Here is a 13,043-nt window from a genome sequence, read left to right as displayed (position 1 = left end):
CACTTTTCTCAGCAATGAAAATGCAAAAGTGTTTAGTGTTGAAATTTGTAGTTGCCCGCAGAATGAAAGGCTTTGAAGGAGTTTCCTTAAGGTAGGTCAGGTTAAGAAAAATTCACAGCAACATTATAGTGGGGAGAGATATAATCTCTGCCTTACAATAGCTACCAAAACAAGGCCTGTATAAGAGCAACTAAAGTAATATGTGCCTCAGTGTAAGGGGGCTGAAGGGGCATATAGACTAGGAGGTGACCTCTTGAGTGCCTTCCAGCCCTACATTTCTGATGAGCAGAACTGCACATCAAACACTGAGGCCAGGTCTACACTACAGACCTACATTGGTATAATAATGTCCCTTAGGGGTGTGATAAATCCACACCCCTGAGTGACAGTTATACCAACCTAATCCCCCATCTAGACAGCACTATGTTAACAGGAGAAGCAGCTACTGCCTCTCCTGGAGGTGGATTAACTACCCTGAGGGAAGAGTTCCTGTTAGTATAGAAGTGTCTTCATTTAAGCAGTACAGCTGCACTGATGCAGCATTAAGTGTAAACCTGCCCTGAAATACACAAAACAGAGCCCCCCCTCCCAAAAAAAGAAAAAACACAAACCACCACACAAAGCATCCCCCCCACACACACAGCAACTCTCTTAAATCATTTTTTAAACCTAGTGATATATAGCCAAGCAGTCCCCTAAGCAAAAGGTAAAGTGCTAGATCACAGTGACCAACTCTCAGTGCTGCACCCAGTACATACAATCGGCACTCCAAAATAAGAAATAAACCACTGTAGCTAAAAACCCATTTTTCATTGAAAAAAATTTCACTCAGAAATAGAAGTGTCCTAAAATAGTATACGAGGCCCAACTTGATTCAGGACTCGGTCAACAGCAATGGACCAACTGAGGTCAAACATGGAAATTTTAGGAGTACTTGTGGCACCTTAGAGATTAACAAATTTATTTGAGCACAAGCTTTCGTGGGCTCAAATAAATTTGTTAGTCTCTAAGGTGCCACAAGTACTCCTGTTCCTTTTGCAGATACAGACTAACACGGCTGCTACTCTGAAACATTGAAATTTTAGAACTCCATAAAGTGGGCGTTTAGTTCTACCCTTATCAATGATGAGGGAGAGTAAAATTGAGGTTTTGTTTGTTAATTAGAAAAAAACCCCACTTTCCTTCCTGGAACTTTAAAGTGCATGCTGACTCAAAAGGCTTTTTAGGCTCAAAATTTCACAGGAACGAACTCACTCCCATCCAATACATAACCCACAAAGTTGCAGGTTAAAACACCACAGCCTTTGTTCCAAATACTTGCAAATTTGGGATTAAGGCAGTGAGGTTTTTTTTCTGCCTTCAAAAAAAAAAAAAAAACAGAACACCTCCCCCCCTCCCCCAAAAAACCTCAAAGTTTACTGATTTAACTCTACTGGTTTAGAAAGATAAATTTGAATGTGAGTATCCCCCTTGTATTGATAGTAGACTCATTTTGGCAGATGAGTGCCTTGCATCAATTGAAATTAAACTGGTAAACAATGAGAACTTATGGGCCTAATCTGTAAACCCCCTCACACATATCCCAAAAGGTGGAACAAAAACATTGAGATCACAAATTTTTTCACAAAATGGGAGATCTTGGTTTCTGGCCAGCCCTAGTTAGCATCCCTCCCGTAGCCATCTGATATTCTTGTTGTCCCATATTGTTCATTTGTTTCCCTATTTTTGACAATCTCACATTCACTGGGTCTCAAAAGATCTGAATTCAATTCCCAATATAGACTCCTGTGTAACCCTGGGAAAAATAGTGAAGCACAGTTTCCCCCCACCCCCATCCCCAATCTCCTCCTAACTGTGAAACTGAGAATACTTCTCTGCCTCACAGGGGCAGAGAGTTGAGTATAAATGAATCAATACTGGCAAGTTGCGGGATGTAATGTCTTTTTTTTGGACCAACTTCTGTTTCTGAGAGAGAGAGAGACCAGCTTTTGAGCTCACACAAAGCTCTTCTCCAGGTCTGGGAAACTTAGGGCTAGTCTACACTGACAGTGCTAGCGCTTTAAGGTGACTTGTGTGGTCCCAGCGCAGCGCTGGGAGAGCACTCTCAGCGCCCTCTTTTTTTTTTTTTTTTTTTTATTAAACACCCCCCACACACACCCCTCTCCATGAGGAGCATGGCTCCCAGCACTGGGGCACTGTTTACATTGGTGCTTTACAGTGCAGCAATTTCTGTACTATGGGGAGTGTTTTTTCACACCCCTGAGCAAGAAAGTTGCAGCGCTGTTAATTGCCAGTGTAGACAAGCCCTTAGGCCAGGTGTACATCACACAGGGGTGGGGGGGGAAAAAAAAAAAAAAAAAAAAAACTACCCCCCTGAGAGACATAAGGCTATGTCTACACTGCGCAGCTTTTAGCGACATGGCTGTGCCGTTACAGCCGTGCTGCTAAAAGGCACAGTGCAGTGTACCCGCAGTTTGTCAGCAGGAGAGAGCTCTCTTACCGACAAAAAACTTCCACCCCCAATTAGCAGCGTTGTCTGCAGGAGATCAGTCCTGCCAGCTGTTCACACGGGTGCTTGTTGTCAACAAAACTTGTGTCTTTTGGGTGTGTATGTGGGGTGTTTGTTTGTTTTTTTAAAAACACTGTTGAATAACATAAGATGTCTTTCACTTGCCAGTGTAGACAAAACCATAGTTATACCAACCTATCTCCCAGTGTACACAGTACTACAGTAACTCCTCACCTAACATTGTAGTTATATTCCCAAAAAGTGCTACTTTAAGCAAAAATGATGTTAAGCAAACCAAATTTCCCCATAAGAATTCATGTAAATAGGGAGGGACAGGTTCCAGGGAGATTTTTTTCACCAGACAAAAGATATTATATACATATACAGTACCAAGTTTTAAATAATTTTAAACAATGTAATACTGTACTCACCAATGATGTTTGTGAAGCTTGGTTGAGGCAGGGGTGTAGCAGGGCTTGACCTATTCTTCCCGCCCAGCGCACCTGTCAGGGAGAGGAGTCGGGGCCTCCCCGGCTGGAACGCTAGGCGGAGAGGGGCAAGCCAAACAATCTTATAATGGAATGTAACGCGACTTTAAATGAGTATGTTCTCTAATAGATCAGCAACCTAACAACAAAACAAAATGTTAACCAGGATGACTAAGTGAGGAGTTACTGTATGCCAGGAGACCATCAATATAGCTACTGCCTCTCGGGTGCGGTGGATTAACTGCGCCAACAGGAGGTCAGCATAATAGGGCTTGTCTACGCTGGCAATTTACAGTCCTGCAACTTTCTTGAAAAACACCTCCCTGAGTGCAGCAAGTTTAAGCACTGTAAAGCTGCGCTCCCAGAGCTGGTAGCTAAGCCCCTCATAGGGGTAGTTTTTTTTAAGAGCGCTGCAATCACATAAGCCCAACCACATAAGCCATGTTAAAGCGCTGCTGCGGCAGCACTTCAGCGTTGCCAGTGTAGACTAGCCCATAGTGACTTCACTAAACACCTTGCATCATGGTGTCACGTATCCATGTTAGTCTGTATCCACAAAAACAACAAGGAGTCCAGTGGCACCTTAAAGACTAACAGATTTGTTTGTGCGAAAGCACCAGACTCCTTGTTGTTTTCACTAAACACTGCTACAGTGGAGCAGCTGTGCATTGTATGTGAAGACAAGCCCTTACTCAGAGTGTCACTGCTAAATGCAAGGTATAAGATTGTTTAGCATAAGTAGTCCACACATTTCAAGGGACCATTTATGTTAAAGTGGCCCATTAAACACCCCTCCAGTCATAGGGAGGAAGGGGGTGGAGTGTTAGTGGATTATAGATTGTTGGAATAAGCCATAAATCTAATGTCTCTATTCAGTCCATGGTTTTTAATATTTAGCAAAGTTATGAATTTAAGCTCCCAGGCTTGTCTTTTGAAAGTATTGTGTATCCTGGGACCGACACAGTGACAATGGTGCATTCAATAGTGGTAAAACAGTTGAGTACTATAGGTACTGAGACCAGAGAAAGATGAAGAGTGATGAGCATCTCTCTCACCAATAGAAGTTGGTCCAATAAAAGATATTACCTCCCCCATCTTGTCTCTCTATTATCCTGGAATCAACATGGCTACAACACCACCCACCACAAACATTTGAGATCCTAGACAGAGACAGGGGGAAAAAATCTGAACTATATCTTTAAAAAAAAAAAAAAAAAATTCAGAGATCCTTGTTTTGATTTCTAGCTGCCACCTCCTCTTCCCTGTCTTGTAGGAACACTCAAGTGATTGCAATCAGACCACCCCATTTACCAAAACAACATGCCTTGCTCTACCTACCCACCCTAGAAACAGTTATCAGTGACACATACTTAAGAGTCTTAAAAACAAAATGTAAGTTTACTTCTGTGCAAAGAAAGCTCACCATGCATGTCTACATCTGTGGAGAACTCTGTCCAAATACTGTAACAGTATTTGTCAAGTAGCAAGGGAGATCTGTTAGAACAGTTACTCATGCACTTAAGTTAACCCCCTCAAAAATGCTTCACAGGGATCGAACCTCTACCGTTTTCTATTCCCCCCTCCCCACCTCCGAATTTCAGGAATGTTATCTCTCAGCATCTAGTTATCCAATAAGTTAGAAGAATGCAGTAAACCCAGCAGGGGTTTTAGATTCAATCACTGCCAAATGGATTTTTTTTTGGGGGGGGAAGGTCCACTATTGTGTAGGATAAGGTGGTAATTTACAATAAGGTCTGATGAAATCTTTATACTCAAATTTAAGTTTAAAAAAAAAGTTTCCTAAAGACAATTAATAAAATACCCCACACCTTTTACCTGATTTAATTTGATTTAGTGGGGAGCTATTGGAAAGAAGAAAGAGGTGAGGAGGGTGGTTGGTCAGAGACCATTAAACTAAAAACAAAAAACACCCACACTCCACATTTTAAAGAGTCTACTTCACAGTAACTAAAGTTAATACCCAGTGAGGCTTCTTAATTTTTACAGAAATTTGATCAGTTTATCTATTCTCAGTCACTTTCCCAATAGTCACTGTTAAGAAAAGGGTGTATGATTATGTTACTTGCTATCAGAAATGATTAATTTTAAATAATCAGTTTAGTAATTTCTAGTTTTGAAGGCCTCAACTAGCATTTAAAAAAATTAGACTAGGTACTTTGTTTGCAAGTCTAGCAATGTCTGCAACAAACTCAAAGTGTGCTATTTTAAGCCTATCAAGAAAAAAAAAAATCACAAGCACTGCAAAGAAAAATAGGATTGAATAAACGTGTCAAAACAGCTAACTACCAAGATCCATCTGCTTTAGTAAATAAGTTTGGCTCCCTTCTCAATTTTAAGGAATGCGGGTGTTTTATTTTAAAACATTTGAAATTTCCAATAATGATTGCAGACAATGTAATTAAATCTCTCACAAAAGAATTCAGTCAATACCAGTTTCCAACCCAAGAATAGCCAGACAAGAGACTTGTTATTATCATGAGACACAATTCACAACCTATAAACTCAAAGTGTCTTCCAAGGTTTTAAGCTAACCTTGTTAACAACAAACCTTTAAGAGTACTAATTATGTTAACCCAGAATATATTAAAGTTTCACAAAAATTGCTTTGAAAATCTAAAGGTGCCAAATCATTTAGACAAATTTAAGACTCTAGCTATCCTCACATAAAAGTAGGATTTTGTAAAAACAGAGATAGCAATTCTTAAAAGTCTTAAGACTAGACCTCTAAATTCCACGTCCTTGCATGATTAACCTTCTGGTGTACTTTCAAAGGGCTTTAAAAACAAAGTTGCTGAATGCCATGACAAACCCCTTTAAAATGTCTGCAGTTACCTGCTGAGGCTCAAAACTGAAAGCTTTAGCAAACACATGTTCTGATGCTGCTATTAACAACTGAGCTTAAAAGGCCGAACAGTGGAGGGCACTCATGTATTACACTGAAAACAATATCCATTTCTGGAGCCGGGAAGGCAGTTTAGCTAGATCAAAAATTACAAAAACCTTCTACTTTCTCCAGAACAAGAGATTGCAATTTAAAACAGCAGTAGCGACAAACATACAACTAAAATTCATTCGTTATTGGTGGCTGGAAGAACGACTAACAAATTAATCATTCCCTAAGGACATGTAAATAAGTAGGTTACCATCTGCCCCAAAACTATGTTAATATAAAAACAGAGGTCGAAAAGTGCAGTGGTTAAAATAGGCTACAAAAGCTACCAACATTTTTGATTACAAGTTGCAGATAAACCCGAATTCTTGGGTTTGCGGAGCGAAGAACATTTCTGAACCTAAGTTTAAGGCAGACAGACAGAGAGAAAGAGCCACTGCAACACCTAGTTATTTAATTTTCCCAGTGTGGAAAGAGCAGAACAGGAGACTCCAAAAGCCAATGAAACCTGCCTGGATGCACCACCTCAGAGCGGAGGAAAGTCTTTTTGCTCTACCTGACCCACCACTGTTTCTTCCTCAGCGCTCAATTACTTCCACCAGCAAGTCCTTCGTCCATAAACAAGGCGGCCCGAGACCACACTTAACACTAGTACAGTGTTTAAGACCAAGCTAACCGGCGCAAACCCCGCTGCCAAGGTCAATTGCATGAGAGTCCTAATTGTAAGCTTGACATCAACTTACCACCCACAGCAGGCAGGAGGAGGCAAAGGTTAGAGCAGCAGCTCTGTCAAAACGTCACATGCTGCAGGGTTTAGCAAGAGGACTTGATCAGTACAACCAATATAATGTTTCACTTACGTAAAAGGGAAAAAACAAGCAAGACATTTTCCCCCTTGCAGTCTGTCAGCCTGCCTTACATGCTTCACCCAATGGCTAGAATTTACAGCTCTGCAAAGATTAGCCAGCACTAGCACACCCCACAGCGAATAGTGTCAGCCCTGGATGCAGTAACGTTGAATGAGCCAACGTAGAGCTCCGTTCAATTCAAACTGCACTAACTAGCTGTTAATTTCAACCGCAGCAACGGGCCACTGAAGGCGTGTTCAATTCTCCAGTTGGGCCGCACTGTTGATACAAGAATATTTCCCTCAAATATAATCTGACCCGTCTCTGAGCACCTCACACCGATTCAATGGACAACGTTTGTAGCATACATCATGTTTGCACACGGAGTTCTGGAATCGGGCTCACATTTTGAAGGGCTCGTTAACTGACTGTTTCCTGCATGAAACTCATTGTTTTGAGAAGCTACAGTTTAGGAATACCTCCTTGATAGCAGCATGAGCTGAGAAAATATATTTTGATGATTATTAGAGAGCCCAATTGTTGGGGCCCCAATTTGAATGGATGCCCAAATACAGTATACAACTTCAGTTCTTAGCCTGGAAAGAATTTTTTTTTATTTAAGAGTGGTATACTGCATTTTAAGAACCCTACACTTTAATGGCTGTAATCCAGTACAATGGGCATTTTAAACCCTTTTGTGAAAATGCTAATTTTCAGTATGTGGCATTATTCTCAAGTGACCACCTGCTGATTTTTTTGACCTGTTAATCGATCACCAGGTTAGCAAAACCATTTTCTAGCCCACTGCATTGTTCTCAGAGGTGGGTCTCGGATTGCTTTGCAAATGTTCTCTTGCAAAAGAGCGAGATAAGGGCTTGATTTTATTATTGCAATTATGCATATATTTGATCATTTCTCAGGCAATCTGGCTGGAATTTTAACTTTCCAATGGAGCTTCATCCCTTGGTATTTATGGACACACCTAGGTCGGAGAATATCTAGGTTATTCTGAAGAGGAGAGATAAACTATGGTTATTCCTGAGTCCAGATTTTTTTTTTAATCATGTCAAGGCTGTTTTATTTAGCTAAGGGGTTCATGGAGATGGTTTAACTCCCACCCACTTCTTCTGATCGTTATCACGAACAGCAGCGGAGAGATTTCTGCAGCGGTTTCTAGAAGTTTGTTCCAAGCTGGTATTGTAGGGGTGGAGAAAGAGCAACAACAGTCAGGTAGCTCTGGCTCAGGATGGGCGGCCCACTAGCCCCATTCTGCGGGGGTGAGAGGAAGGTTAAGAATAGAGGGAAATCTGCTCAGAGATTCACCAGCAGGGCTCCTGAATACTACAAAGTTTGGGCGGGGCACTGGGGGAGGGGGGCAACCCGTCTGTCCACAAGTCCTTCAAGAGCAGGAGCAGTAATTCCCAGCCCTGAACACCATGTTATGCCTCTATGGGCGAAGGGGAAGCTACCGTCCAACTTCAAAAGACCGTTGGGGAAAATGTACAAAAAGTTTTCTTTACAGCTTGCCTAGTACTGCCAGTGACCCCTGGGTGGCGCAAGACAGCAATGAAAGTTCCCCGATAAATTAAAGTCAAGCAATGCGCTAGATTGTGGATACCGGGCTAATTTTGTCTGTTACCGATTGACACGCACCCCCTTCCCCCAAAAAAAATGCCCATCGAACCTGAGGTACGGTAGCCAAAGCAAAAAAGTTAGGACTCTACAAGGATTAAAAAAAAAAAAAACAAAAAAAAAAAACCCCAATCTTCCAAATTTAATAGACAGACATGCACACCACCCACCAGGCAGGTTCCAAAGATGGTGCTTTAAATTGCTGTCCTTCCAGAACTTGCAAAATCATTAAAAAAAAAAAACCCCTGATGATACCGGTTACTCTAAAGGATGAGAAAAATCCCTCTCTTCTCCCTCCCCCACTCCCTCCGGAGTAACTCTGCAGCTTCAGGAGAGTTATTAACCCTTTTGTTTCAGCACAGCCCCCGGAGGTGACTCTCCAGCAGTGGGCAGAGATTTACATGTGGAAACATCACCTCCATCCCCCCAGCCTAACCATATGCACAAAGGAAAACAGTCATGCATTAAACATGGGATTTATTGCCTTCTGGCCAGCTTGCTGTTTCTTAAGTCACCATTAACCGGACCCAACAATTGGACATTTCGGCTCAAAGAAAGAAGGGGGGGGGGGGGTAATAAGAACCCGAATCTCCTGCGGTTTGGGAATAGGCGGCTCCTATTATATACATTGTTATTGATCATTTTTACCTATGGAAAAAAAAAGTGACCAAGCATTCAATTTTGGGAGCTCTTTGAATATTTGACCTTTAAAGACATAAAAGCCGACCCACAGAATTAGAGTCCAGGTTGCTTAGGGTTAGTAAAGTCCTGCGGACCCTCCCACCCCAAATATCTCGAGTCAGTTGGTGCTTTAATAATAATAAAATAATCTGAACTATTTGCAAAACCCACCTTCATCTCTCTTGGGGAGGATACTGAAACTGATGATTCCTAATTGAGACCAGAGAAATTCATTGATCTACATAACCAGGGAAATTCAGTTCTAATACCACCATCCCCAAGAAGTTGCAGAGGTTGCTATTCAGTCTGTCAATAGGAATTATGGGGCGAGTGGCATTAGATCCGCACAGATTTTTTTTTTTTAAAGTGTAGGTTGAAATTTAAACTGAGAATTAACATGGAAGGAATCGGCCCATGTAGTAGTCTACAAGTGCTACAAATTCTCCCCAGTTTAGCGATGCACCAACAGAAAAACCCTGGGAACATATGAGAAGATGCTGCACAGTATCGATGAAACTTTCACAGAGGATCCAGGAATTACAACGCTGCCCAATTCGTTTCTAGTGGCAAACTAACCGCACTTATACTAGGTGATCAATTCCCCCCCCCCTCGATTGCCCCCTCTGCGCACCCCGCTCCCACAGATCTGTGATAACTTCATTGCAAATGTCATTTTCTTTTCCCTTTAAAACACAAAGCCCCAGAGCATGTAATAGTGGCTCCCGATATTAAAAGCCCCACACACCCCAAATACAAAACACACGCGCGCACACACCACGTTAGCTCACCGGAGTTATTTTAGGAAGTCGGAAATCAAAGATGGCTGGAGGTCAGGCTACAAAAGGTCCAGGGCGATTGTGATCTCCAACCAAACTAGCCAAAGCAGTTTTTTTTTTTTTAGAAATCCCCCACCCAAAAAAGAAAAAAACCTCAAAGGAACTAAAACCTTCCCTCATGTCTGCGCTAAAGAGATGGTTTGCAACTCCTTTCTCTGTCTCCCCCCCCCCCCAAAATCCTTTCCGGCTGGGTAGGGTTTGGGGGTTCACCTTGCATTAGGCTACAACAAAACTGGCCGTACTAAGACACGTAGCAGATCGCATCCTGCTCCCCTGGCGTGAGAAGGTAGAGAGCCCGGATCCCCCTCCAGAGCCAGCACACGTTAAACTTTAAGGGGGATGGGGAGGCAAGGCTCTCTCACACACCCAACAGGGACGGCAAAGCAACACACGGAGAGATTTCTGCTGCGATCCGAGTGGTCAGCAAAGAGCAGCCATGGGGCTGGAGCTCTGGGCAGAGCCACTGGACAGTTTTAAGGGGAAGAAAAAGAAAAAAAAAAAATCCCGTTGCGATCTCAGAAGAAAACGGAGGATCAGGCCCGATATCAGTCGAACAATGATTGAAGATAAGTGAGGGGTTGTTTTTTTGGGGGGGCAGATTATGGGAATAAATGGTACAAACAACGAGTGGTCAGTGTGGGGTCATGATCTCGAGCCGAGTCCAGTGTGTGTGTGGGGGGGAGGGGACTGAAAAAGCCACACACGCACCCACACAAAACCCCTTATTCCCTGGCTGATTTCTTTGCACATCAATTAAAGTTGGTAATTGGCGAGCCTCAGTCTCTTACTTTGCGCCTTACCACTTGCAGCATCTGGGGGCTCCTCCTCGGAGTTGATGTGCTGGGGTTTCGCCTGCTTGCGTCTCGACATGGTGCACAAGCATCGGGAGCAAAATAGTAGCAATTATTTTCTTCTTCACAACAAATTCCTAGAGTTGGGAAATTACCCCCCTTGGGCGGAATGCGCATGTCAGAGTAATTATGATTATCAATAATGCATTGCGATTTATCATGGGTCCCTGACAGCTGATTGGCCTGAGTCCAAGGGCTCACAGATTATTCAAATAAGGTCCATTGATCAGGGAGCAGAGGGGAACGCTGGGCATTGTAGTTTTCCCACTGCTGCTCCGTCCCATGCATGTGACAAAAGCGTGTGCTCCTAACACAGCTCTGGGGGAGCCAGTCTCATCATTTCCTACTACCTGATTGGATCATATTTCCTTTAAGGGGAGGGGGGCGAAAGAGGAGCATGAATCCATCTTTGAGAGTAAACAAACAATCTGGCAGCCCGATTTTCTGTGCTATCCGGCGGACAAAACCTTTGTTATCTCACCTGTCCTTTTTATTGTCTATTCATGGCTTAAAGATTATTTTTAAGTAAGCAGAACCTTGAAACAATGAAATGTGGAGGGCTAATTCTTCCGTTTGTCATTAGATATGATGGGAAAAGCAAGGCGCATGATCATGTGATTGCCCAACTGGATAAATTGGATGACAATATTATGGTATGGGAGGGATGGTATGAGGCGTGGGAGGGGAGGATTAAAAAAGCAAAACCCAGCATACAGAATAATGTGTATGTAAACTATTGGCACATTGTTTTATTTTCTTTCAAATACCTTATTCAAGACTCACTTTCTTCTGGGAGGGTCACCAAAAATGGGTCAGTCATAATAATTATTAAATAATTACAATACTGCAAAAAGTAGAGTAGGTAACAAAAATAAAAAAAAATTGGAATTTGAAAAACTACCAACAGAGAACAAAAACCTCTTTCAAAGGATAGGTTTCAGAGTAGCAGCCGTGTTAGTCTGTATCCGCAAAAAGAACAGGAGTACTTGTGGCACCTTAGAGACTAACAAATTTATTAGAGCATAAGCTTTCGTGGGCTACAACCCACTTCTTATATGCATCCGAAGAAGTGGGTTGTAGCCCACGAAAGCTTATGCTCTAATAAATTTGTTAGTCTCTAAGGTGCCACAAGTACTCCTGTTCTTTTTTCAAAGGATATGCATTTGCCCAAGTATAATCTCTCTGCTGTTTATTTCTACCACTTATTACATCACATCTAAAGAGAGGCACTGGTCTTGCAAACAGATCCATACCAGCAGACCTGCTGGAACCATTTAGAGTCCCGCTGAAATCAATGTCCCTATGTGTGGATTTGGTCACAGGATTGGACCCCCTAGTTGGAGCCCCATAGAAGTAAATTGGAGCCTTAGTTACTGATCCTACAAAGTGTTCTCATGAGTGGAGGTTGGCTGTGCCCACTCTGAACCCCACTGTCAGTGGCAGCAGGGATCTGCACAGGGGTAGAAGCTTCTGATGCAGAACTCCTTGCATGACTAAAGGCTTAGAATAGATGATCAACTCTTTAGGGCAGGGGCCCTGCCTTTCTATTTGCGCTGCAAAGCATTCAGAACCCTTTGAGTCCCATAACCATGATGAATAACAATATTGTTATTGCTTATAGTATTTTATTTTATAATTTGAGAGGTGGAAAGATAACCTAGTAGGTAGGGCCCTGGACTAGTACTCACACAATCTGGCATCAGTTCCTGGCTTTGCTACAGACTCTCTGCATGAGAGTGGGCAAGTCACTTAATCTATTGTGTGCCTCAGTTTCCTACCTGTAAAACAGGGATGGGACTTCCTTACCTTGCAGGGACATTGTGAGGATAAAAATCCATTAATGATTGTGAGGGGCTCAGGCCAACGTTCTCAGAGGAATTAAGGTACCTAAATCCCTTTGAGGATGTGGGTCTCAGATACTATGGTGATGAATGCCATACAATTTATAGATAGGAGAGGCAATATATATAAGAAACAATGATACATAAAGATACAAGAAAAATTATTACAGACCATTGTACAACATTAGTGTCATTTTAATAGTTCCTTTACAATAAAACCTGCAAATTGTTTATTTCAAAACATCTTTTAGTAATACAATATAGCATTTGTTATAGTCAAAGGTTTATTATTCAAAATTTATTCACCAAAAATATGACCTACTGTACACCAGTGAACTGTTTGTGATATTTCTAGAAAGTGGACTGTGTGTGGGACAGTCACATAAAGATTTTGACTCAGCAGACCAAGGTACACAGTGCATCATGATGATCTAATTATCTATTTA

At 42.1% G+C, this 13,043-nt stretch overlaps 1 protein-coding gene across 1 annotated transcript in view; it reads right to left on the bottom strand.

Moving 5' to 3' along the window:
* Positions 1-10,785, bottom strand: part of SALL4 (spalt like transcription factor 4) — an 18,900-nt gene extending 8,115 nt beyond the window's left edge. Inside the window, exon 1 of the mRNA XM_024205803.1 lies at positions 10,706-10,785. Coding sequence (XP_024061571.1) covers positions 10,706-10,775 — 70 coding nt within the window. The 5' untranslated portion in view covers positions 10,776-10,785. The remainder of the gene's footprint in view (positions 1-10,705) is intronic.
* Positions 10,786-13,043: the final 2,258 nt, after the last annotated feature.

This window comes from Terrapene carolina, unplaced genomic scaffold, assembly GCF_002925995.2.
Source record: "Terrapene carolina triunguis isolate 2854851 unplaced genomic scaffold, T_m_triunguis-2.0 Scaffold130, whole genome shotgun sequence".
In the NCBI taxonomy this organism is placed as follows: Eukaryota; Metazoa; Chordata; order Testudines; family Emydidae; genus Terrapene; species Terrapene triunguis.
The sequence above is the reverse complement of the archived record's forward strand: the minus strand, read 5'-3'. Positions and strand labels throughout refer to the sequence as shown.